The 26373-nt window shown below is 41.6% G+C and overlaps 1 protein-coding gene across 10 annotated transcripts in view; it reads left to right on the forward strand.

Moving 5' to 3' along the window:
* KMT2A (lysine methyltransferase 2A) overlaps positions 1–26373 on the forward strand; it is a 96745-nt gene that overhangs the window by 15470 nt on the left and 54902 nt on the right. For 9 of the 10 annotated variants that reach the window (XM_074400673.1, XM_074400676.1, XM_074400675.1 and 6 more), the window contains 2 exons: positions 20976–21045; positions 23682–26338. In XM_074400673.1, coding sequence (XP_074256774.1) covers positions 20976–21045; positions 23682–26338 — 2727 coding nt within the window. The remainder of the gene's footprint in view (positions 1–20975; positions 21046–23681; positions 26339–26373) is intronic. The other variant, XM_074400682.1, reaches the window with a different exon arrangement.

The following is a 26373-nucleotide window of genomic DNA, read 5'->3' on the forward strand; positions in this document are numbered from 1 at the left end:
ACTAATGTTTAATTTTCTTTCTTTCTTTTTTTTTTTAAAACAAAGTCTAACTCTGTCATCCAGGCTGGAGTGCAATGGCACAATTTTGGCTCACCACAACCTCTGCCTCCTGGGTTCAAGTGATTCTCTTGCCTCAGCCTCCCAAGTAGCTGGGAATACAGTTGCATGCCACCACACCCGGCTAATTTTTTATGTTTTTAGTATAGACAGATTTTTATCATGTTGGCCAGGCTGATCTCGAACTCCTGACCTCAGGTAATCCGCTCACCTCAGCTTCTCAAAGTGAAGTTTTTTTTTTTCTGTAGAGATGGAGTCTCACCATCTTTGTGTAGCTGGTCTCAAACTCCTGGGCTCAAACAGTTCTCCTGCCTTGACCTCTCAACGTGTGGGATTATAGGTGTGACCCACCATGCCCAGCCTCTGTTCTTTTTAATGAGCTCAGCTTAAACTATAGCAGGAATATAAGTATTAAAATTTTAATACTTTGCAAGATTCTTTGGAAATTGATAATTCCAAGGTTGAAGCTCTTAGAATTAATGTTAACATAATTGTCCTTGGGAGCAATTCAGCTATTCTTCATTTACTGATTTAGCGATTCTTGAGTCAGTTGTTTTCTACCAAATGTAATACATGAATCAAGAGGGTTTTTGTTGTCATTGTTGTTTGCTTTTTGTTTTTTTTTAAGAGACGAGGTCTCGCTATGTTACCTGCGCTGGAGAGCAGTGGCTATTCACAGGCATGCTCATCGTGTATTACAGCCTTGAACTCCTGGGCTTAAGCTACTCTACTCCGTCAGCCTCCCAAGTAGCTGAGACTACAGGTGCACACAACTGTGTCTGGCTCTGAATCAGGAGATTGTAAATATTTTCAAAGTATGTAATAGCTTTTTCAGCCAGGAATGGCGAGTCACACCGGTAATGCCAGCACTTTGGGAGGCCAAAGAGGAAGGATTGTATGAGCTCAGGAGTTCAAGAAAGCCTGAACAACATAGTGAGACCCCTTCTCTAGAAGAGAATAAGAATAACCAGGTGTGGTGATGAGCACTGTAGTCCTGGCTCCTCAGGAGGCTAAGATGGGAGGATCACTTAAGCCCAGGAATTGGAGGCTGCAGTGAAGTATGATCATACCACTGCACTCCAGCCTGGGCGACAGAGTAAGTAAGACCCTGTCTCAAAAACCAAAACAACTTTTTCCCACCTGTTAAAATGGAATGTAGATGTGACTACATCCTCTGTTGCCTTCTACAATTAAAGAAGTGCCCCCTTCTTTTTTTTTTTTTTTGAGTTGGAGTTTCGCTCTTGTTAACCAGGCTGGAGTGCAATGGGGCGATCTCGGCTCACCGCAACCTCCGCTTCCTGAGTTCAGGCAATTCTCCTGCCTCAGCCTCCCAAGCAGCTGGGACTACAGGCACATGCTACCATGCTCAGCTAATTTTTTTGTATTTTTAGTAGAGACGGGGGTTTCACCATGTTGACCAGGATGGTCTCGATCTCTTGACCTCATTATCCACCCACCTCGGCCTCCCAAAGTGCTGGGATTACAGGCTTGAGCCACCGTGCCCGGCCTTTTTTTTTTTTTTTTTTAAGACAGAGTCTTACTCTCTTGCCCAGGCTGGAGTGCAGTGGCTTGATCTCGGCTCACTGCAACCTCCGACTCCTGGGTTCAAGCGATTCTTCTGTCTCAGCCTCCTGAGTAGCTGGGAATACAGGCACCTGCCACCATACCCAGCTAAGTTTTGTATTTTTAGTAGAGACGGGGTTTCACCATATCGGCCAGGCTAGTCTTGAACTCCTGACCTTGTGATCTGCCCATCTCGGCCTCCCAAAATGCTGGGATTACAGTTGTGAGCCACTGCGCCTAGCTGAAGTTCCCCCTTCTACCTAAAGCCAACCCTCTCGCTTTGAGCTGTGGATTCCATCCTCTCTCTCATCTAGTCAGGGTTATACCTGCAGTTATCCCCTCTCTCCTGTTAAAACAGGCAATTTCTCTCTCACAACTAGATTGGTCTCATCACTATATAAAACTATCTGCCTTAATATAATCTTCCTTTTAAAAAAAACCCTTGACCCCATGTCCACCTCTAGCTACTACCTGATCCTTTTCTCCCTTTCACAACAAAACTCCTTGAAAGTGCTGTGTATAATTGCTGTTTCTACTTTCTCACCTTTCATTCTCCTCAACTACTCCAGTTGGGCTTTTATCCCCATGATGCCTCTGAAATAGCTCTTATCAATGTCCTCAAGGAGCTCTGTTTTACCAGATTGAATAGATAATTCTCAGTCCTCATCTCGTTAAACCCTTTGGCAGCATTTGAACCAGCTGACCACTCCCTTCTTGGATATATTTTAACACTGTATTCACCTGTTTTTTTTCTTAACTCATCGGTTGTTAATTCTCAGTGTTCTATATAGCTCCCCTCCTTGCTTAACTCTCCTGAATGTCCGAGTTTCCCAGGAGTCTACCTTTCGCCGCCTTCTCTGTCTACACACTCTTCCTAGCTCATTTCATCCAGGCCTCATCTATATTCTGAGAACTAAGAAATCTTTTTCTCTAACACTGACTACTTCTCAAGAGTTCCAGGCTTGTATAGCCTGCTGCCTATTTGATATTTCCATTTGGCTAATATTTACAGACTGTTTATTGTGGGCCAGGCTATATTCTGAGCACTTCACATGAATTATATCACCTAATCTTCATGACCATTGTCTGAAGTATCACTACTATTCCCATTTCATAGGCAAAGACACACATATATTTAGAGGCACTTGGATGCCTAATAGGTATTTCATACTTACCATATCTAAAAAGTCTTGACTTTCTCCCTCAAGCCTTTTCCATTCCCAGTCTCTTTGTTCTTATTTCAACAAAAATCCAGTTGCTCAGGCCCAAAATTTAAGAGTTATTGTTGACTTCTCTGTTTTATTCACAACCTACATCTATCCATCAGCAAATTCTGCCTGCATTACATCCATATATGCTCTAAATTCAACTACCTCTCAACAACTTCACCACCAAAACCTCAGACTCTCCCATTATAGTCTCTTGGCTGGACTTGCTTGTGTTATTACCTCACTAAAGTTTGTTCCTCACAAAGCAACAGTAAACTCCAGTATCAAAGCATATTCCTTCACTTTAAACCCATCTGTGTCTTCCCACACTGCTAGGATAAATCCAGATTCCTTACTATGGCCAACAAAGCCTGGCCTCTGGTCAAGCCTGCTTCTCTAGTACTGTCTCTTCTCATTCTCATCCATTCTGCACAGCCACACTGGTGTGTCATGCATGCTGCGCCTGTTGCTGTCTTGGATCCTTTGTACTTGCTCTCAGGCCGGAACATGACTCCACCAAGGTCTTCATATGTCTGACTTTTTCTCATTTAGGTCTAACCAGGTTTGGAAAGTTGTTTTTTTTTTTTTTTTCAAAGGGCCAGATGGCCTCTGTTGAAACTACCTGTTGTTGTAGTGCAAAAGCAACCATAGGCAATGCAGATGCTCCCCACTTATGATGGGGCTTACATCCTGAAAAATCCATAAGTCAAAAATGTTGCAAGTCAAAAATACATTTAATATAAGCTTATCATAAAGTCAAAAATTGAAGTCAAACCATTGTAAGTCAGAGACTGTCTGTCCATTAACAATTGAATGTGGCCATGTTGCAATGCAATTTTATTTATGGACACTGAAATTTGAATTTCATATAGTTTTCATGTGCACAAAATATTCTTCTGACTTTTAAAAAATGGTTAAAAAAATTTACCATCATGGAACAAACAGTAGCTGGTGGGCCAAATTTGGCCTGTAGCCATCTTTGGTAAACTATTGCCTTAGAGAAGCCGTTCCTGACCGCCCTAGTGAATGTAACCCCACAGCTAACACCTTCCCACCCCGACTCCTGTAAATCCTTATTGTCCTAGTATTTTTTTTCTTCTTAGAGATGGGGTCTCTCTCTGTCACCCAGGTTAGAGTGCAGTGGCTCAGTCAGTTCATTGCAGCCTTGAACCCTTGGGTTCACATGAACCTCCTGCCTCAGCCTTCTTGAAGCTAGGATTACAGGCGAGAGCCACCATGCCCAGCCTCCAGTGTCTTTTATTTATTTGTTAGATGTTTATTTTCTGTCTCTTCGTTAGATTGTAGCTTCATAGTGCAGGAATTTTGTCAGTTCCTTACATGAATCTTGAGAGTCTAAAACATTACCTGATAATACTCAATAAATACTTACTAAATGATTGAATGATAGTCACATTTGAATTATGCCTGTAGCCTGCTAGCTGGTCTCCCCTTTTTAGATCTTTCTTACTCTAGTTTATTATCTATACCATTTCCAGAATAAACTTCACGGTTAACGCCTTCTCTACATCTGAGAACCAATGCTAGCATTTTGTGTTCATTGTATTTGCTTTGGCCATATCATACTAGAATTAACAAGGTTCTGATATTTCATTTGTCTCCTATTTTGGCCCTACTGTGGTTACCCCTTTCCAACCTAATCAGTTTTTACCAATCCTCCAATCCCTGCATCTGATTTTCTATTCCTCTCCCACTCCCCGCTCATTATTTTTTTGAGATAGGGTCTCGCCCTGTTATCCAGGCTGGAGTTCAGTGTTGCAATCATGGCTCACTGCAACCTTGACCTCCTGGGCTCTGGTGATCCTCCCATCTCAGCCTTCTGAGTACTTGAGACTACAGGCACAAGCCACCACACCCAGTTATTTTTGTATTTTTTGTAGAGATGGGGTTTTGCCATGTTGCCCAGGCTGGTCTTGAACTGCCGACTCAAGCATTCTGACTGGCTCAGCCTCCCAAAATTCCGGAATTACAGGCATGAGCCACTGCACCCATCCCTGGCTAAATTTTTAATTTTTTTGTAGACATGTCATCTCCCTATGTTGCCCAGGCTGGTCTCAAACTCCTGGAATATCCCACTACCTCAGGCTCCCAAAGTGCTAGGATTATAGATGTGAGCCGCTGCACCTGGCCTCTCCCTGTTATTGTTAATCAGCCATTGCTCATTACCTTTTCATGATCTATTTCCTTCAGAGCTGCATTCTTTAAAACTTTTAGGGCAATGTATGGTGGCTAACGCCTGTATTCCCACTTTGGGAGGATTATTTGAGCTCAGGAGTTTGAGACCAGTCTGGACAACATAGCAAGACCTCATCTCGAAAAAATTAACCATTTTGAAATAGTGGCGCACCCCTGTAGTCCCAGGTACTAAGGAGGCTGAGGTGGAAGGATCACTTGAGCCTGGGAGATTGAGACTGAAGTGAGCTATGATTGTACTATTGTACTCCAGCCTGGGTGACAGAGCAAGACCCTCTCTCAAAGCAAAAAAATCATATTATCTAATTCTTTGGAGTCCATCAGTATTTTCTATTAAATTGCATTAAAATGTTATAGGTGGCCTCCCAGTTTGGATATCCTGCTTCACAAATTTCAGTCTTTTTTTTCTTTCTTCTTCTTCTTTTTTTTTTTTTTGTAGAGACAGGGTTTCGCCATATTGGTCAGGCTGGTCCTGAACTCCTGACCTCAGGTGATCCACCTGCCTTGGCCTCCCAAAGTGCTGGGATTACAAGCATGAGCCACCGCCTCCAGCTACGTTTCAGTCTTTACCCAACTTGACTACCCCTTAATACATACTCTTCTCTTGACTATTTTGTATTTACCATGCATAATCTTCCTCCTTGGCCATTCCATCTCCAACTTCTTCCTTATCTTCCCCTTTGCCTGTTTATTTCTTTTTTTGTTTTTTGAGACAGAGTCTTGCTCTGTCACCCAGGCTGGAGTACAGCGACAGTGGCATGGTCTTGGCTCACTGCAGCCTCTGCCTCCCAGGTTCCAGTGATCTCTTGCCTCAGCCTCCCAGGTAGCTGGGATTATAGGCACACACCACCATGCCCAGCTAATTTTTATATTTTTAGTAGAGATGGAGTTTCACTATGTTGGCCAGGCTGGTCTCAAACTCCTGACCTCAGGTTATCCATCCCCTCAGCCTCCCAAAGTGCTGGGATTACAGGTGTGTGCCAGCGCACCTGGCCTGTCTGTATATTCCTAAATATAGATATTCCTCAGAGCTCTGCCATCTACCCTCCTTTTCTCTCAGTACTATATTCTTTCCCTGGGTGATTGAATTCATACACAGTTTGCGCATTCATATATTCATTGAGTCAGATGTGTTTTCTTCAGATCATTATACCCTTTAGACAACGTGGATAAACATTTCAAATTCAGATGTCTAAAATGATCTCTTCCCACTCCTGTCTGTGATCCCAGTCTTGGTAAATATCACCATAAACGTAATCAACCTAAGCCAGACATCCACAAGTCTTACTGATTTTTTTGCACTCCCTTAAACCTTTATATCAAAATCTTGTCCATTTTGCCTCCTAAATGTCTATAGGATCTGTCTTTTTCTCCTCAGTCCCTATGGCCACTACAGTCATTTTATAAATCTTCTTTCTGCCTCTGCTTCTCTACTGCTGTCATAGCTACTGGCAGCAAAAATCCAAATCTAATCATGCTTCTCTCCTACCTGAGTCACTAATGCACAGTAGCCTTCAGGATGAGGTCTACACTTACTCAAAGATAAACTTCAAACTCATGAAGGCATATAAGACTTTTCATGATGATATACCTCCTGCCCTTTGTTTGTTTGTTTGTTTTTTGCTTGTTTTGTTTTGTTTTTAAAGACAGAGTCTCACTGTGTCACCCAAGCTGGAGTGCAGTGGCGTGATCTTGGCTCAATGCAACCTCTGCCTCCTGGGTTCAAGTGATTCTCTGTATCAGCTTCTTGATTAGCTGGGACTATAGGTGCATGCCACTGCACCTGGCTAATTTGATGTTTGTATTTTTTAGTAGAGATGGGGTTTCACCACGTTAGCCATGCTGGTCTCGAACTCCTGACCTCAGGTGATCTTCCTGCCTTGGCCTCCCAAAATGCTGGGATTACAGGCGTGAGCCACCATGCTAGGCCGCCTTTCCCCTCAATATTTTCGGCCCCTTTCCCACATCTGCTAGGGCCTTAGTTATACAGAACCATTTGTAATTTCACTCCATGCCACATTCTTTTGTGCGTCTGTGCCTTTGTATGTGTTATTCTCTCTGCTTATAATACACTTCTCCCCAAACCCCACGAGCTTCATCATCCTTCAAAAGTTGGATTAAGTTTTCATCCTCTCTGCAGTGGTTTTCCTGATTCTTTCTCCTTGACTGGGTTAATTGTCTTTCTGCTGTGCTCTTCTAGCAGTGTCTTCCTCTAGCATAGGAGGCATCATACTATATTTCATTAATTTGCTCATGTATTTTTAAGACTAGCAGCAGGTCCTTAAAGATAGAAGCTGTCCTTTATCTCTGTCTTCATACCATAGCCTAGTAATGCCCAACATATATTTTAATGACTGAGTGAATGAATGAACTGATAGTCTGTCCTCCCAACCAGAAGGCATTTCCCTATGCATTTTTTTTTTTTTTTTTTTTTTTTTTGAGACGGAGTCTCACTCTATTGCCCAGGCTGGAGTGCAGTGGCGTAATCTTGGCTCACTGCAACCTCAGCCTCCCAGGTTCAAGTGATTCTCCTGCCTCAGCCTCCCAAGTAGCTGAGATTACAGGCATCTGCCACCATGCCTGGCTAACTTTTTGTGTTTTTAGTAGAGATGGGGTTTCACCACGTTGGCCAGGCTAGTCTCAAACTCCTGACTTCCTGATCCACCCGCCACGGCCTCCCAAAGCACTGCGATTTCAGGTGTGAGTCACTACACCTGGCCTGCATTCTTTTTTTTTTTTTTTTTTTTTTTTGAGACGGAGTTTCGCTCTTGTTACCCAGGCTGGAGTGCAATGGCGCGATCTCGGCTCACCGCAACCTCCGCCTCCTGGGTTCAGGCAATTCTCCTGCCTCAGCCTCCTGAGTAGCTGGGATTACAGGCACGCGCCACCATGCCCAGCTAATTTTTTGCACCTTTAGTAGAGACGGGGTTTCACCATGTTGACCAGGATGGTCTCGATCTCTTGACCTCGTGATCCACCCGCCTCGGCCTCCCAAAGTGCTGGGATTACAGGCTTGAGCCACCGCGCCCGGCGCTGCATTCTTAAAAATAGGAATCATATTGTGTAATTATTTGAGGTCCCTCAGTATTTTCTACTATAGTACTATTACCACAGTAGGCATTTAACGTTTTTTAAACATTGGGTTTATTGCATTTCTTTAATTTTCATTTTACAAACATTTATTGGGTGCCAAGTTTGTATTAGATACTAGGAATACAAAAATGAATAGGGAAACTGTTTCTATCCTCCAAGTATACACTCTAAAGAAAACAAATGTGTGAACACATTTTAAAACATTCCTTCTGCTAATATTAGTAATCATATAACCACGTCTTTAAAGAGTAACATCAAGACCTTGGTATTTTACAGCTTGTAGCAGTAGACACAAGGGGAAATGTGCCAGCTGAAGTGATAGCTACCTGGAATAAATTCTCAAAGGGGAAGTGTTATTCTTTTCAAACTTATCGCTGCCAAGATGTACAGTTTGCCTCCTGGATATTTCTTCAACTTTAGTTGTTCTCAGCAATTTTGTTGGTTCTCCTGTGGCCTCCTCATTTGATTCATGATACCCAAAATTAGAAGCCTTCAAAGTATTTCAAAAACAGGTGCATTAGGTGTGATTTTGACACCGTCTATGGTACTGATGTTATTTTCAATGGATTCATCGAAATTAATTTTGTAATTAAAGGAATTTGATTTTTTTTTAACTTTTTTTTTTTTTTTTTGAGACAGAATCTTGCCCTGTTACCCAGGCTGAAGTGCAGTGCAGTCTCAGCTCACTGTAACCTCTGCCCCACTGAGTTTAAGTGATTCTCATGATCAGCCACCCAAGAAGCTGGGATTACAGGCATGCGCCACTACGTCCACTTAATTTTTGTATTTTTAGTAGAGACAGGGTTTCACCATGTTGGCCAGGCTGATCTTGAATTCCTGGCCTCAATTAATCCATCCATCTTGGCCTCCCAAAGTGCTGGGATTACAGGTGTGAGCCACCACGCCAGGCCCTGATTTTTCAAACTCTTAAGACTAAAAATTTTGGAAACAGAAGAATGCTAAGATACAGCTGCTAAAGGGCATGTTTAAGATGCCTACCACTTAATTATCTCAGGTGCTTAGGAGTCTCTTGCTAGAAAAGGAAGGTGAGGATATGAGCAGAGTCATCCTAGATTGTGTTCATCTGAAGCCAGGAGTATCAGAGCTTGTTCAATAGAGAAATTCTCAAAGTAGCTCTGTAGCCTCCACCTTAGCCTGGCAGGTAAAGAACTCTAGGTGGGTGATATTTGCTGACTGTGATATATTGAAAAGAATTTTTTTTTGTTTTGTTTTTTGTTTTCTGTTTTTTTGAGATGCAGTCTCTCTCTGTTGCCCAGGCTAGAGTGCAGTGGCGTGAGCTCTTGGCTCACTGCAATCTCCGCCCACCGAGTTCAGGCAATATTGCTTCAGCCTCCTGAGTAGCTGGGATTACAGGCATGCACTACACACCCAGCTAATTTTTGTATTTTTAGTAAGACAAGGTTTTACCATATTGGCCAGCCTGGTCTCGAACTCCTGGCCTCAAATGATCTGCCTGTCTTGGCCTCTCAAAAGTGCTGGGATTACAGGCATGAGCCACTGTGACTGGCCTAGTTGGGAAGAATTAAGGGAGGAACTAAAAGCTATGCATTTTAGTTAGGGCTAGGGAAGAAAACATTGCAGTTTATCAGTTGAAATTTTATCAGATCACTGGTATTACTAGAAACTGTGTCACATCTAATTACTGTAGATAATTTGGGTCTTGATTGCTTAAACTCTCTGATTTCTAACTCTGGAGTGCCTAGTTACAATACTGAGGAATGGAGATATACATTGCCATCCTTTGAAAGAATTTTTAAATTTGGATATTTCTCCATGAACTACATACTAATATAGGAGGAAGAATGAACTATTCTAATTTTTTTTTTTTTTTTTTGAGACAGGTTCTTACTCTATCACCCAGGCTGGAGTGCAGTGGCACGATCTTGGCTCACTGCAGCCTCCCCCAACCCCAGCCCCCAAGCTCAAGGATCCTCCTAACTCAGCCTCCCAAGTAGCTGGGACCACAGGCGTGCATCACCACACCCATATATTTTTTGATATTTTTAGTGCAGATAGGGTCTCACCATTTTGCTCAACCTGGTCTTGAACTCCCTGAGCTCAAGTAATCCACCTGCCTCACCCTCCCAAAATGCTAGGTTTACAGGCATGAGACACCACACCCAGCCTTCAAGATTTAAGCAAATGTTTTTATTCCAGAATATGAATTATGTAGTATTTTATTCTTGAGTAGCATTATTTTTTTAGAGACAGGATCTGGCTATGTTGCTCAGGCTGGAGTGCAGTGGATTCACAGGTGCAATAATAGGCCACGACAGCCTTGAATTTCTAGTCTCCAGTGATCCTTCTGTTTCAGCCTCCCATGTCACTGGGACTACAGGCACATACCACCATGCACGGTTATTCTTTTTTTTTTTTTTGAGACGGGATTTCACTCTTGTTGCCCAGGCTGAAGTGCAATGGCATAATCTTGGCTCACTGCAACCTCCGCCACCTAGGTTCAAGCTATTCTGCCTCAGCCTCCAGAGTAGCTAGGATTACAGGCATGCACCACCACATCCGGCTAATTTTGTACTTTTTAGTAGAGACAGGGTTTTATCATGTTGGCCAAGCTGGTCCTGAGCTCCTGACCTCAGGTGATCCACCTACCTCAGCTTCCCAAAGTGCTGGGATTACAGATGTGAGCCACCAGGCCTGGCTATTCTTTAGTGACATTTTAATGAGTTGATTTTTTTTTTTTGAGACCGAGTTTCGCTCTTGTTACCCAGGCTGGAGTGCAATGGCGCGATCTCGGCTCACCGCAACCTCCGCCTCCTGGGCTCAGGCAGTTCTCCTGCCTCAGCCTCCTAAGTAGCTGGGATTACAGGCACGCACCACCACGCCCAGCTAGTTTTTTGTATTTTTAGTAGAGACGGGGTTTCACCATGTTGACCAGGATGGTCTCGATCTCTTGACCTCGTGATCCACCCGCCTCGGCCTCCTAAAGTGCTGGGATTACAGGCTTGAGCCACCGTGCCTGGCTAATGAGTTGATTTTTGAAAGAAAGGCTGAAATTGTACACTGCCTGTCTTTGCCTTAGATACTTCTTGGGAGCAGGAATCCTGTCTTACTCAACTTTGTGTCTGGAACATACAGTCCTGGGGCAAGTATATAAATGTTTTTTGAATGAAAAAATGAATTAAATATTGCTTTGTTTGAAAAGTTGTCTTAGTAGTACATAATTTCTTGAAACACAGAATTTAATGTATTTTTCTAATTTGCCTTATATTTTATACACAAACATTGTGTGTAATACTTATTTGGGGTTCACTTAGGTTCTCTTGTGGGAGAAATATTCCTATTGCTTCATCACTCACAAATATAACCGGCCACTAAAGAATTAAAATTTTGTGGCCAGGCGCAGTGGCTTACACCTGTAATCCCAGCACTTTGGGAGGCCAAGGCAGGCAGATCATGAGGTCAGGAGTTCAAGAGCAGCCTGGCCAATATAGTGAAAACCCATCTCTACTAAAAATACAAAAATTAATCAGGCATGGTGGCGCGTGCCTGTAATCCCAGCTACTCAGGAGGCTGAGGCAGGAGAATCGTTTGAACTTGGGAGGTTGAGGTTGCAGTGAGCCAAGATCACGCCACGGCACTCCAGCTTGGGCAGCAGAGTGAGACTTCATTAAAAAAATAATAATAATTAAAATTTTGCCACTAAAATAAAATTTCTTTTTTTTTTTTTTTGAGACGGAGTTTCGCTCTTGTTACCCAGGCTGGAGTGCAATGGCGCGATCTCGGCTCACCGCAACCTCCGCCTCCTGGGTTCAGGCAATTCTCCTGCCTCAGCCTCCTGAGTAGCTGGGATTACAGGCATGCGCCACCACGCCCAGCTAATTTTTTGTACTTTTAGTAGAGATGGGGTTTCACCTTGTTGACCAGGATGGTCTCGATCTCTCGACCTTGTGATCCACCCGCCTCGGCCTCCCAAAGTGCTGGGATTACAGGCTTGAGCCACCGCGCCCGGCTAAAATTTCTAAATATAAGATATTTATGAGTAAGGAGAATCTACTGGTAAAGGTATGCTTGGAAGTTCTCAAGTAACTGGTTACCCCAGAGTAGAGATGTAGGAGTCAGAAAGAAATTCTACATATTTATTATTTTTACAATTAGATTTCTCTGAGGAAGTGACATTACATAGCTTATTTTGCTGTCTTAATCACTGGAAGCTAAATATGATTTAACAGTATTTTACCTTGGCAACGGTGTTTTTCTCTTTGCTGGTAAGAAAATGAAACCTTGGTGATCTAGCCTCCAAGGACGTCAGTGTTAGCAAGGTTTAGGTTTTGTGGCTATACTGTCTTGGGATGCTGTGCTCATCAGAGTAGGCCATGTTGAAAGGAAAAGTATGTGTGATGAATGGTTGCCTGGGCCCAGTTCCCAGGAGTCCTTAGTCATGTATAGCATGATGTCTCCTGTACCCTCTCTTCAGGGCTGTCCAGGTTTATGATGCTACAATGCCAAATGTGGACTTAATTGTAGCTTCTTTCGTTGTCTTTTTTGTACACATATTACCTTAGTCTTTTGATTTCTAGGTAAGTTTAAATCCTTGGGAAGCCAATGCTCTTACCTTGTTTCCAACCTCCAGGGATCCCATGTGTTTTATTTTATTTTATTTTATTTAATCATTATTTTTTGAGACAGAGTCTTGCTCTCTAGCTCAGGCTAGAGTGCAATGGCGTGATCTCGGCTCACTGCAACCTCTGATTCCCAGGTTCAAGCGATTCTCCTGCCGCAGCCTTCCAAGTAGCTGGGATTACAGGTGCCTGGCTAATTTTTCTATTTTTAGTACAGGTAGGGTTTCACCATGTTGGCCAGGCTGGTCCCAAACTCCTGATCCCAGATGATCCACCCATCTCAGCCTCCCAAAGTGCTGGGATTACAGGCGTGAGCCACCATGCCCGGCTGACCCCATATTTTTAAAGGGGGGTGATGGAGCAAGATGAGAAGGCTGTTGTTAATGATAGTGCAGTGTGTGCAACAAGGAGGACTTTTTTGCAGCACCCTCTTTTAATTAATCTATTGATTGATTGATAAGTCTCACTCTATCACCCAGGCTGGAGTGCAGTGGTACAAAATTTTCGCTCACTGCAACCTCCGCTTCCCAGGTTCAAGTAATTATCATGCCTCAACCTCCAAGTAGCTGGGACTACAAGTGTGTGCCACTACACCTGGATAATTTTTGTATTTTTTGTAGAGACAGTGTTTCTCCATGTTGGCCAGGCTGATCTCAAACTCCTGGCCTCAGGTGATCTGCCTGCCTCGGCCTCCCAAAATGCTGGGATTACAAGGGTGAACCACAGTGCCAGCTGCCACACCCTCTTGTAGCCTTCTTTCTCAGTGCTTTGTCAACTTGGATTTACTTCAATTTTTTTTTGGTGGGGGGGTTCTTACATAGGCTTGGAAGTTCAAAGTTAGAAGACCAGAGCTCTTTAACATAACAAAGACAGCTTTTGTTTTTGGCTAAGCTGTCTGTATTCTTTAAACAATGGGTACTTATTTTTTAAAGCATGCTTCATTAAATCAATCAATATTTCAAGTGCAAAGAAAGTTTTTGGGTAAAAGTTCATTTTGACTACTTATTTTTTTTCTTTCCTTATTCCAACTACAAGATCAGAAGGAAAACAAATTAATGCTTCCTGTCATTTTGGAAAGTACTTAGAAACTTTAAATATTGACAGTTAAATTGCCTGACAGTTCAGTGGTACTCTGTTGTTTTGGAACACATTGCAATTGGGATTATATAGTACATTTTGTAAAAGTTTGAAATAGGGCCGGGCGCGGTGGCTCATGCCTGTAATCTCAGCACTTTGGGAGGCCGAGGCAGGCGGATCACCTGAGGTCAGGAATTCAAGACCAGCCTGGTAACATGGTGAAACCCTGTCTTTAAAAAAAAAAAAAAAAAAAAAAAGTTTGAAATATATTAAAATCGCCCATTAAGGTTGTTAATAATGAACATACCAGTGTGGATCTCTTACCTTTATTTTTATTTATTTATTTATTTCAATAAAAATAGGGTCTTGCTATGTTGCCCAGACTGGCCTTGAATTCCCGGGGTCAAGCAATCCTCCTACCTTGTCCTCCCAAAGTGCTGGGATTACAGGCCTGAGCCAGGGCAACCCACCCCATTTTTTTTTAAAGATTAATAACTTTTTATTACCTGTTGAATACTTTACCTCTTATTACATATATAGTTGCTTGAGCTGTCAGTCATTGTAGCATAAAATGCATATATTTAGCAGTGTGGTCCCCTGGTAAATGTTGAGAAATCCCCAGATGTCTTTGTGAAATGCATAGATAAGCAGATTGTTCCATGAGTATAATTCAGGAAAAGAATGAGTTAATCAGAAGCTTGAAGGATCTGAAAATGGCCATCATGTGACTTTTATAGTAGCTAAAAGAATAGCAATTTTTTGTACTATAGACAACTTAATCACTTTCTTTAAGTATTGTTTTACGTTGTACATATTGTGGTAAGAAGACTATTGTACAGCCAGTTTAGACACTTACGTTTTTTGTAGCTTGGGCAAGTCATTTGGCCTCTTAGAGCTTTATTTTCTTTAAACACAACAATGAGAACCACTGCATGAGGGGACTTCAAAAAACTCATGGAAAATTCATATTATGAAAAAACTGCAGAATTTCAAAATTTTTTATGCACCAAAATAAACTTACACTAACTTGTCATAACATCTGAACAGGATGAGGCACTAAGAAGGATAAGACTTCATTTTGAAAAGAGACCCTATCAGAGTAACATAAGTTTGGCTAAAAATTGAAGCAAAAACAAACATTAAATTTATGGTGAAGCTGGGTGGAAGAACGGTGAAATCATTAATGCTTAATGCCCCAAATAAATAATTGGATAGCTTATTTTAGCAGGGGACAAGATGATGTTGAAGATGAAGCCTATAGCAACAGAATGTCCACATCAGTTTGCAAGGAAAAAAATTCATCTTGTTCATACCCTAATTGAAGAAGAATGATGATTAACAGCACAAATAGTAGCCAACATAGACATCTCAACTGGTTTAGCTTACACAATTCTGACTGAAAAACTAAAGTTGGCTGGGCGCGATGGCTCACTCCTGTAATCCCAGCACTTTGGGAGGCTGAGGCGGGTGGATCACAAGGTCTGGAGTTTGAGACCAGCCTGGCCAACATAGTGAAACCCCATCTCTACTAAAAATACAAAAATTAGCAGGGTGTGGTGGCATGCGCCTGTAGTCCCAGCTACTCCGGAAGCTGAGGTGGGAGAATCACTTGAACCCAGGAGGTGGAGGTTGCAGTGACCTGAGATTGCACCATTGCACTCCAGCCTGGGCGACAGAGCAAGGCTCTGTCTCAAAAAAAGTTGAACAACTAGGCCGGGAGCCGTGGCTCAAGCCTGTAATCCCAGCACTTTGGGAGGCCGAGGCGGGTGGATCATGAGGTCAAGAGATCGAGACCATCCTGGTCAACATGGTGAAACCCCGTCTCTACTAAAAATACAAAAAAATTTAGCTGGGCATGGTGGCGGGTACCTGTAATCCCAGCTACTCAGGAGGCTGAGGCAGGAGAATTGCCTGAACCCAGGAGGCGGAGGTTGCGGTAAGCCGAGATCGCGCCATTGCACTCCAGCCTGGGTAACAAGAGCAAAACTCCTTCTCAAAAAAAAAAAAAGTTGAACAACTATTTACCAGATAGGTGCCAAAACCATTGCACCCAAATCAGCTGCAGACAAGTGTAGGACATTCAACGGAAATTATAAAAAAGTGGGAGCAAGATCCTGAAGCCCACATTTGAAAAACTGTAGCAGGAGATGAAATGTGGCTTTACGAAACAATCTTGAAGACAAGGCACAATCAAAGCAATGACTACCAGGAGATAGAAATGGTCCCGTCAATGCCACAGCAACTGGTTTAAGAGCAAAGGTCGTGGCAGCAGTTTTGGCAGGGGATGCTCAAGGCATTTTGCTTGTTGACTTCCTGGAGGGCCAAAGAATGATAGCATTGGCTAAGTGTTTTGAGAAAGTTAACCAAAGCTTTAGCAGAAAAATGCCCAGGAAAGCTTCACCAGAGAGTCCTGCTCTATCATGACAACGCCCCTGCTCACTCATTCCTCTCATCAAACAAGGGCAATTTTGTGAGAATTTTGATGAGAAATCATTAAGTATGCTGATTTGACTTCTTTGCTATTTTTGTTTCCTAATCTTAAAAATCCATGAAGGAAGCTGAGCATCTATGCTGAGGCAGGAGAATCACTTGAACCCAGGAGATAGAGGTTGCAGTGAGCCAAGATTATGCCACTGCACTACAGCTGGGTGACAGAATGAGACTCCATCTCAAAAAAAAAAAAAAATCTATGAAGGGCACCCATTTTTCTTCAGTTAATAATATAAAAAAGACTGCATTAAAATGTTTCAATTCCCAGGACCCCCAGTTCTTTAGGAATAGGCTAAAATGGCTGGTATCATGGCTTACAAAAGTGTCTTGACTTTGGAGATTATGTTGAGAAATAAAATTTATATTTTTAATTTTTATCTTTTAATTCCATTTTTCCATGAACTTTTTGAAGTCCCCTCATATGTATGTTGCCTGTAGCTTTCCAAGTGATTTCGCATAAATTGTTTTATTTATTCCTTACAATGCCAAATAAAAAAGAAATTGCGGGATAAATATAGTAAGTGACTTGTCTAAGATTACATAGTCTGAGAGAGCCAGACTGAGACCCTAAACCAAGCCTTCTCTGCCCACATTCACCACTCTCCTCATTGGCGTCACTTATGAATATTAGAAATCCTCTACAGTTCTAATATTCTATGATTTTTTTGTTTCTGTTTTTATAGCATTTGAGGTGATTTACCATTGCCTATTTTATTTGCTTTTTTTCTAAAAATATATTTTACAGTTACTATTTTTAATGTCTTTTTTTTTCTGTCTGAAAGCACATTTTAAAAGTTAACAGTATGGAATTTCATTATTGTGATAAGATTTTATATTAATTGTGCTGTTAGGAGTTTTGGCTTTGTTTTGTTTTGGTTTGGTTTTTTGGTTAACATTGTAACCTACAAGTGTAAATCCTGAAAATGATTCCAGAAATTTATTTGGGGTTAAGTTTCACATGTCTTAGGTTAGTTGTATCCTAACTTGTTTTAAGATGAAGAGAGATAATTTTTTTATTTTTAAATTATTTTTAGATTTTTTTTAGGTTGGGAGGCTAAGGTGGGAGTATCACTTGAGCCCAGAAGTTTGAGACCAGCCTGGGCAACATTGTGAGACCCCATCACTATAAAACATTTTAAAATTAGGCAGGTACTGGTACATGTAGTCAGAGCTGCCTAGGAGGCTAAGGCAAGAACACTGGTAGAGCCCAGGAGTTTGAGGCTGCAATGAGCCATGATCATACACTGCAGTCCAGCCTGGGTGACAGAATGAGCACTGGCTAATTAAATTTTTTAATAAAGATTCACTATGTTGGGTCTCACTGTTTCCCAGGCTGGTCTTGAACTGGCCTCAAGCAGTCCTCCCATGTTGGCCTCTCAAGGCTCTGGGATTATAGGTGTGAGCTATCGTGCTGGCCAAGAGAGAATTTTTCTTATTCACAAATAATGTTCACAGTAAGAATTTAATTTTTTTTTTTTTTTTAAGTAAAAAGAACTGGGCAGACCCAGTGGCTCACACCTGTAATTCCAGCACTTTGGGAGGCCGAGGTGGGTGGATCACTTGAGGCCAGTAGTTCAAGACCAGCCTGGCCAACATGGCAGAAGCCCCTCTCTACTAAAAATACAAAATTAGCCAGATGTGGTGGCACATGCCTGTAATTTCAGCTACTTGGGAGGCTGAGGCAGGAGAATCTCTTGAACCCGGGAGGCAGAGGTTGCATGAGCTGAGGTGGCACCATTGCAGTCCAGCCTGGGAGACATAGCAATACTCTATCTCAAAAAACAACAAAAAAGAACTTACTTTTGCCGGGCGCGGTGGCTCAAGCCTGTAATGCCAGCACTTTGGGAGGCCGAGGCGGGTGGATCACGAGGTCAAGAGATCGAGACCATCCTGGTCAACATGGTGAAACCCCGTCTCTACTAAAAATACAAAAAACTAGCTGGGCGTGGTGGCACGTGCCTGTAATCCCAGCTACTCAGGAGGCTGAGGCAGGAGAATTGCCTGAGCCCAGGAGGTGGAGGTTGCGGTGAGCCGAGATCGCGCCATTGCACTCCAGCCTGGGTAACAAGAGCGAAACTCCGTCTCATTAAAAAAAAAAAAAAAAAAAAAAAAAAAAGAACTTACTTTTATAAATTTTTTTTATTTTTTTTTTGAGACGGAGTTTCGCTCTTGTTGCCCAGGCTGGAGTGCAATGGCGCAATCTCGGCTCACTGCAACCTCCGCCTCCTGGTCTCAGGCAATTCTCCTGCCTCAGCCTCCTGAATAGCTGGGATTATAGGCACCCGCCACCATGCCCAGCTAATTTTTAGTATTTTTAGTAGAGACGGGGTTTCACCATGTTGACCACGATGGTCTCGATCTCTTGACCTCGTGATCCACCCGCCTCGGCCTCCCAAAGTGCTGGGATTACAGGCTTGAGCCACCGCGCCCGGCCTACTTTTATAAATTAATGATGAAAGAAGAAACTGTAAAAAGTATTTCAGTAAACCAGGCATGGTGGTGCATGTCATGTCTGTAGTCCCAGCTACTCAGGAGGCTGAGTCAGGAGTATCACTTAAGGCTAGGAATTAAAGACCAGCATGAGCAAAATATGTAATTTTTAAGAAAAAAAAAAGTAGTATGTGTTCCTTAAATTTAGGTTTCATACATTCTTTAAATTATAATACTTTTTCATGGCTGGGTGTGGTGGCACATACCTGTAATCCCAGCACTATGGGAGGCAGAGGCAGGCAGATCACTTGAGGTCAGGAGTTTGAGACCAACCTGGCCAACATGGTGAAACCCTGTCTCTACTGAAAATACAAAAATTAGCTGGGCATGGTGGCAGGTGCCTGTAGTCTTAGCTACTCAGGAGGCCGTGGCAAGAGAATTGCTTGAATCCAGGAGGCAGAGGTTGTAGTGAGCCGAGATTGTACCACTGCACTCCAGCCTGGGTGACAGACCAAAACTCTGTCTCAAAAAAAAAAGTACTTTTCCCTTTGAAGAGAAGAATTTCAGCCTTTTTTTTTTTTTTTTTTTTTTTTTTTTTTTTGAGACAGCGTTTCACTCTTGTTACCCAGGCTGGAGTGCAATGGCGCAATCTCGGCTCACCGCAACCTCCGCCTCCTGGATTCAGGCAATTCTCCTGCCTTGGCCTCCTGAGTAGCTGGGATTACAGGCACGCGCCACCATGCCCAGCTAATTTTTTGTATTTTTAGTAGAAACGGGGTTTCACCACGTTGACCAGGATGGTCTCGATCTCTTGACCTCGTGATCCACCCACCTCGGCCTCCCAAAGTGCTGGAATTACAGGCGTGAGCCACCGCGCCCAGCCTTCAGCCTTTTCTTAAATAGTCCAATACTTCAATTCTTAGTAAACTCAGAGCAAAAGCCTTTTTAGATGCCAGTACGACTTGTCTCTCAGTTGCCTAGTGTGCAAAGGCCAGGCCTTAAATGTTCTATTCCTCTGAAGCATTTAAATTTAAGAGATGAACCTGCTAATTTGTTCTAAAAATTATGTATGTCTTTTAATATAGTCATGGTTGAAAAGTGGCTAAGCCAGTTAGCACCTGACTCTAATTTTAAATTAACTGAGAAATTAATCCTTCAGAAAATTCATTGATGTTGTCCTCATACATGCGATCTTACCTCTTGAGAGGAAAATGTCAATGCTTTTCTCATTGGAACTCAGTTTGGAACTTACCACTGTAAATTGGAGGTTCCAGAACGTTTGTTCTTCATTCCTTATTTTGTTCTTGTTTTATATGGATTTTGTTTCTGGAATTTGAAATTCTATCCATCTTTGTCTCTCTCTGGAAAGAACTCAATCTCTGAATCGTTGAATTTCTGTTAATCAGTTTGTTTAAATAGACCATCTTTCTTGAGAACTCGTCCAAAATAGGTTGAACAAATCCTCCTCTTTTTTTTTTTTTTTTTTTTTAAGAGCAGGTTAAAAATTAGAGGTAAGCAGAAGATTTTGTTTTTTGTCTTTTTCAACTATAACCGAAAATAGGATATTTCCCTAAGTTGTAGTGAAAGGATTTTATCCTATATGTGGTCAATTCATGATCCCTTTCACAAATGCTGCTGCCCACCATTAAGTCTCTTATCACAGGCATTTTAAAAATGATGCCATAAAATGCACGTTGAGAATCTCTGGATCTCAAATGTACAGAAATCACACCTAAATGTCAGTTCCTGAGTTAAGGACCTGACAATTATGGCACTTTCAGTCTCTATTAATATATAGAAAGGCAAGAGATCATTATATTGTTTATGTTATTCCTTATGTGTCTGTAGACTTAAATACTTGTTGAAAAGCATTTGTTTGTTGTATTGGGGCTATATGTTTCTGACGTTATACTTATTTGCTTACCTGATTTAAAGTTGTCCTTTAATTGTTTTGGGCTGTATCTATAGTTTGAAATTTAGGACTATCCTCTGTTTACTATACACCCAAGATGACATTTCAATGCATTATTCAGTTACTACACAGCTCATATTTGTCTGTAATAAAGCTGTATGGCTGGGTCCATTTATTTCAGTATTAGTTATTTTATAGTATCCATTTGAATAATGATAATTAATATATAAAGGAAAATTTTCCAAATTCATTTGTGTCTCCTCTGGGTATTTCTTTGGGATATGTTTGTATTCACATTTTTAATTCTGATTTTAAAATAATTTTCCTTTGTTGTAGGATGAGCAATTCTTAGGTTTTGGCTCAGATGAAGAAGTCAGAGTGCGAAGTCCCACAAGGTCTCCTTCAGGTACGGCCGATTAAGTGCATGGTGACTTTAAGTTTTGTTTGTTAGGAGATTATGGCTTCCCCTTGCCTTCTTTTGATGTAAAGGATGCTCTACTATACTAGGAATAGGAAATGGATTATGAGCTAGACTACTTTATAGGACTTTTCTCAGTCAGGGCACATTGGGTTTATTCTTTCTCTCTGAGAACTACTTGGGGCATGGGAAGTAGGTTTCCACAGAATTACTGGGAAACCTGGTAGGCAAACTGAAGTTAACCTACTAAGAGCATCCTCAGATTTACACATTTTGTGTTATGTGATAATGGTATAAGTCTTTGGGAATAATTTGGCTATTATTTTTTACAGATGAAATTTGGTCTACTGTTGTCAAAGAACTAAAAACAAAATATTGGCATTATGTGAAACATTTTTACCTGATTCTTGAAAGGCTGTATTAAAATTTAAAAATGGAAAATTAGCAATATTTGTCATTATTCTCACCAACAAAATATCTAGAATGTCTTGAAATTCTGGACTTACAAGCAGTTTCCTAAGAGAAGACACTCACTGGAAATAGCATTTAATGGCTTGCAGAATTCAGTTCTGTATAGAAGAAGGCTATACATCTTTTGATGAAAATGCATTCCCCATCTGTGCTGCCATTCTGACTTCATAGCTGGTTTTCTTTGATTTTATGTGGATAGACACTCAAGCTAAATATGATATTGTTAGCTGTTTCTGGTTTTTGACATTGACTTAGCTTGTGATGTGTGCTAGCATTAGGGTCTCACTTAAGAGTCACCATATATTATTATCTAATTCAAACATCCAAGTTGACAGTTCTTTTCTTAAATAGGGGTGGTATTGCCATTCTAGTTGGGGGCGGTGGGAGGCGGTTAGCCAGTAGTGTCCCAGTATCTGTGCTATTCAGACAGTAGCAGTGTTCTTTTTAACATGTGATGAAGTCTTAAAACTTCATATCGGGAAGGAATTTTAGAGATCATCTGGGGTTTTTTTGGTTGTTGTTTATAGATGACTCATGTCTATAAAATACATGAGTAATGATTTATAACCAATTTGAGAGTTCTTTGGATATGTTGTGGATCAGGGAAGTTAGCAGCAGTGCTGGGACTCTTCTCTGTTCTGCTGCTTCTACTCATCTACCAAAAGTGTTTTTTAAAAAGTGGGATAGAAAAAGTTTTCAGAATTGATAAAGCCCTCTGATTGGCCAGGTTCAAGTCTACCACAGTGGTAAGGAATCTTTTGATGTGTTTCTGGGCAGGAGTTTTATTTTGTTGATTCACAACTCTTTCATGATAGTTTCCTTTTAAGTTTTTTTTCTTGACTACCAGTCTACCTTGAATGTTGTCTTGTTTTCTAAGAAACCATCTTGATACACTTCATTATTTGAAAAATGAAACATGGTTTCTCTGCTGTCTCCTAGTTTATTACCTTTGTTGTAATTAGAATATGTTGAGAAAGGAGCTGTGAATCCTTAATCTATTAAAGGAAGTCTCATAAATTAATTGATGAGGAATGCATTTATATTTAGAAAGCTCAACAATAAAACCTTTGTTGACTTCTATTCTGTTAGATAGTGGTTCCATTGTAAAAATGTTCATCATAATGGCATAAATCTCACTGGGGAATTTTTAGTCTCAGAAGAATGTTATCAAAAGGGAAGAGAAGATTTGATAAAATAGCCAGCTCTTACTACCTTTTAAAATATAGGTTGATAGAAGGTGGGTTTTTTTTTTCTTTTTTTTTTGATAGCTGCCCATCACTGATATTCAAGGTGTTTTAGAAACAGTCTTGTTTTCATAAATGGCTTGAAAAGTAGCAAATTGAATTTATTTATAAATTGGCAAATTCCTTTTATTTAGGATAGAACTTTGGCTTATTAAGTTGTCACTTTACTGTTGACATCAGTTAAGCTTAAATCTTTCTGTAACTTGAGACTAACTAGTTCAAGAACCTCTAGGCAGGAGAGTAGATTTAGTGGACATATCATTATGTCACTTCACTGATTAGTTCACATGCCACTGAGTTCAGTGATCTTATTCTGAAGTTATGAATAAGTGTTATGAATGAACATTTTTCTATTCAGTAAAACTGCCTTAGTCTGCTTTGGCAAAACAGATTGAAATATGGGACTCTGAGCTGCCCAGGGAGTTGGTATGTTGATGATTGAAGAGCAGCTTGTTCAAATTTGTTCAAAACCAGAATTCTGAATTGAAAAGATGGGATGACTAACTAGAATCATATTCTTAAATGTTAATCTTGGTGGCTAGGATATGTCAAGGAAGTTCAGATTCTTCTTTGCTTTACAATTCCTTTGAATTCAAATAAAACCTTCTTGCTCATCTAAAATTGGAGGAAAATCAGTTTTGTAGATTAATTGTTCAATTGAAAACTTTTTATTATCTTTTTGTATCAAAAAAGTAATTAAATATTCTTTCAGGTGGAATGTTATTTGCTGACTTCCTTGAGGCAAATTTTGGGTGAAAAGAAACTAAGCACAGTTAGATGTTTGATTGACTCATTAGACTCAAGTTGAACTCAGTACAAAATGGCCAGTGCTAAGTTATATTCAGCTTAGTTAAGACCTAAACTACACAGCTAAATGTATGCTCTTCATTGTTTAATTTTTATACACAGTTAAAACTAGTCCTCGAAAACCTCGTGGGAGACCTAGAAGTGGCTCTGACCGAAATTCAGCTATCCTCTCAGATCCATCTGTGTTTTCCCCTCTAAATAAATCAGAGACCAAATCTGGAGATAAGATCAAGAAGAAAGATTCTAAAAGTATAGAAAAGAAGAGAGGAAGACCTCCCACCTTCCCTGGAGTAAAAATCAAAATAACACATGGAAAGGACATTTCAGAGTTACCAAAGGGAAACAAAGAAGATAGCCTGAAAAAAATTAAAAGGACACCTTCTGCTACGTTTCAGCAAGCCACAAAGATTAAAAAATTAAGAGCAGGTAAACTCTCTCCTCTCAAGTCTAAGTTTAAGACAGGGAAGCTTCAAATAGGAAGGAAGGGGGTACAAATTGTACGACGGAGAGGAAGGCCTCCATCAACAGAAAGGATAAAGACCCCTTCGGGTCTCCTCATTAATTCTGAACTGGAAAAGCCTCAGAAGGTCCGGAAAGACAAGGAAGGAACACCTCCACTCACAAAAGAAGATAAGACAGTTGTCAGACAAAGCCCTCGAAGGATTAAGCCAGTTAGGATTATTCCTTCTTCGAAAAGAACAGATGCAACCATTGCTAAGCAACTCCTGCAGAGGGCAAAAAAGGGGGCTCAAAAGAAAATTGAAAAAGAAGCAGCTCAGCTGCAGGGAAGAAAGGTTAAGACACAGGTAAAAAACATTCGCCAGTTCATCATGCCTGTTGTCAGTGCTATCTCCTCGCGGATCATTAAGACCCCTCGGCGGTTTATAGAGGATGAGGATTATGACCCTCCAATTAAAATTGCCCGATTAGAGTCTACACCGAATAGTAGATTCAGTGCCCCATCCTGTGGATCTTCTGAAAAATCAAGTGCAGCTTCTCAGCACTCCTCTCAAATGTCTTCAGACTCCTCCCGATCTAGTAGCCCTAGTGTCGATACCTCCACAGACTCTCAGGCTTCTGAGGAGATTCAGGTACTTCCTGAAGAGCGGAGCGATACCCCTGAAGTTCATACTCCACTGCCCATTTCCCAGTCCCCAGAAAATGAGAGTAATGATAGGAGAAGCAGAAGGTATTCGGTGTCAGAGAGAAGTTTTGGATCTAGAACGACGAAAAAACTATCAACTCTGCAAAGTGCCCCCCCGCAGCAGACCTCCTCTTCTCCACCTCCACCTCTGCTGACTCCACCCCCACCACTGCAGCCAGCCTCCAGTATCTCTGACCACACACCTTGGCTTATGCCTCCAACAATCCCCTTAGCATCACCATTTTTGCCTGCTTCCACTGCTCCTATGCAAGGGAAGCGAAAATCTATTTTGCGAGAACCGACATTTAGGTGGACTTCTTTAAAGCATTCTAGGTCAGAGCCACAATACTTTTCCTCAGCAAAGTATGCCAAAGAAGGTCTTATTCGCAAACCAATATTTGATAATTTCCGACCCCCTCCGCTAACTCCCGAGGACGTTGGCTTTGCGTCTGGTTTTTCTGCATCTGGTACTGCTGCTTCGGCCCGATTGTTTTCGCCACTCCATTCTGGAACGAGGTTTGATATGCACAAAAGGAGCCCTCTTCTGAGGGCTCCAAGATTTACTCCAAGTGAGGCTCACTCTAGAATATTTGAGTCTGTAACCTTGCCTGGTAATCGAACTTCTGCTGGAACATCTTCTTCAGGAGTATCCAATAGAAAAAGGAAAAGAAAAGTGTTTAGTCCTATTCGATCCGAACCAAGATCTCCTTCTCACTCCATGAGGACAAGAAGTGGAAGGCTTAGTACTTCTGAGCTGTCACCTCTCACCCCCCCATCTTCTGTCTCTTCCTCATTAAGCATTTCTGTTAGTCCTCTTGCCACTAGTGCCTTAAACCCAACTTTTACTTTTCCTTCTCATTCCCTGACTCAGTCTGGGGAATCTGCAGAGAAAAATCAGAGACCAAGGAAGCAGACTAGTGCTCCTCCGCCAGAGCCATTTTCATCAAGTAGTCCTACTCCTCTCTTCCCTTGGTTTACCCCAGGCTCTCAGACTGAAAGAGGGAGAAATAAAGACAAGGCCCCTGAGGAGCTGTCCAAAGATCGAGATGCTGACAAGAGCGTGGAGAAGGACAAGAGTAGAGAGAGAGACCGGGAGAGAGAAAAGGAGAATAAGCGGGAGTCAAGGAAAGAGAAAAGGAAAAAGGGATCAGAAATTCAGAGTAGTTCTGCTTTGTATCCTGTGGGTAGGGTTTCCAAAGAGAAGGTTGTTGGTGAAGATGTTGCCACTTCATCTTCTGCCAAAAAAGCAACAGGGCGGAAGAAGTCTTCATCACATGATTCTGGGACTGATATTACTTCTGTGACTCTTGGGGATACAACAGCTGTCAAAACCAAAATACTTATAAAGAAAGGGAGAGGAAATCTGGAAAAAACCAACTTGGACCTCGGCCCAACTGCCCCATCCTTGGAGAAGGAGAAAACCCTCTGCCTTTCCACTCCTTCATCTAGCACTGTTAAACATTCCACTTCCTCCATAGGCTCCATGTTGGCTCAGGCAGACAAGCTTCCAATGACTGACAAGAGGGTTGCCAGCCTCCTAAAAAAGGCCAAAGCTCAGCTCTGCAAGATTGAGAAGAGTAAGAGTCTTAAACAAACTGACCAGCCCAAAGCACAGGTACTCTTTTCTGCCTTGCCTATTAAAACCAACAA

This window comes from Saimiri boliviensis, chromosome 6, assembly GCF_048565385.1.
Source record: "Saimiri boliviensis isolate mSaiBol1 chromosome 6, mSaiBol1.pri, whole genome shotgun sequence".
NCBI classification, from domain to species: Eukaryota; Metazoa; Chordata; class Mammalia; order Primates; family Cebidae; genus Saimiri; species Saimiri boliviensis.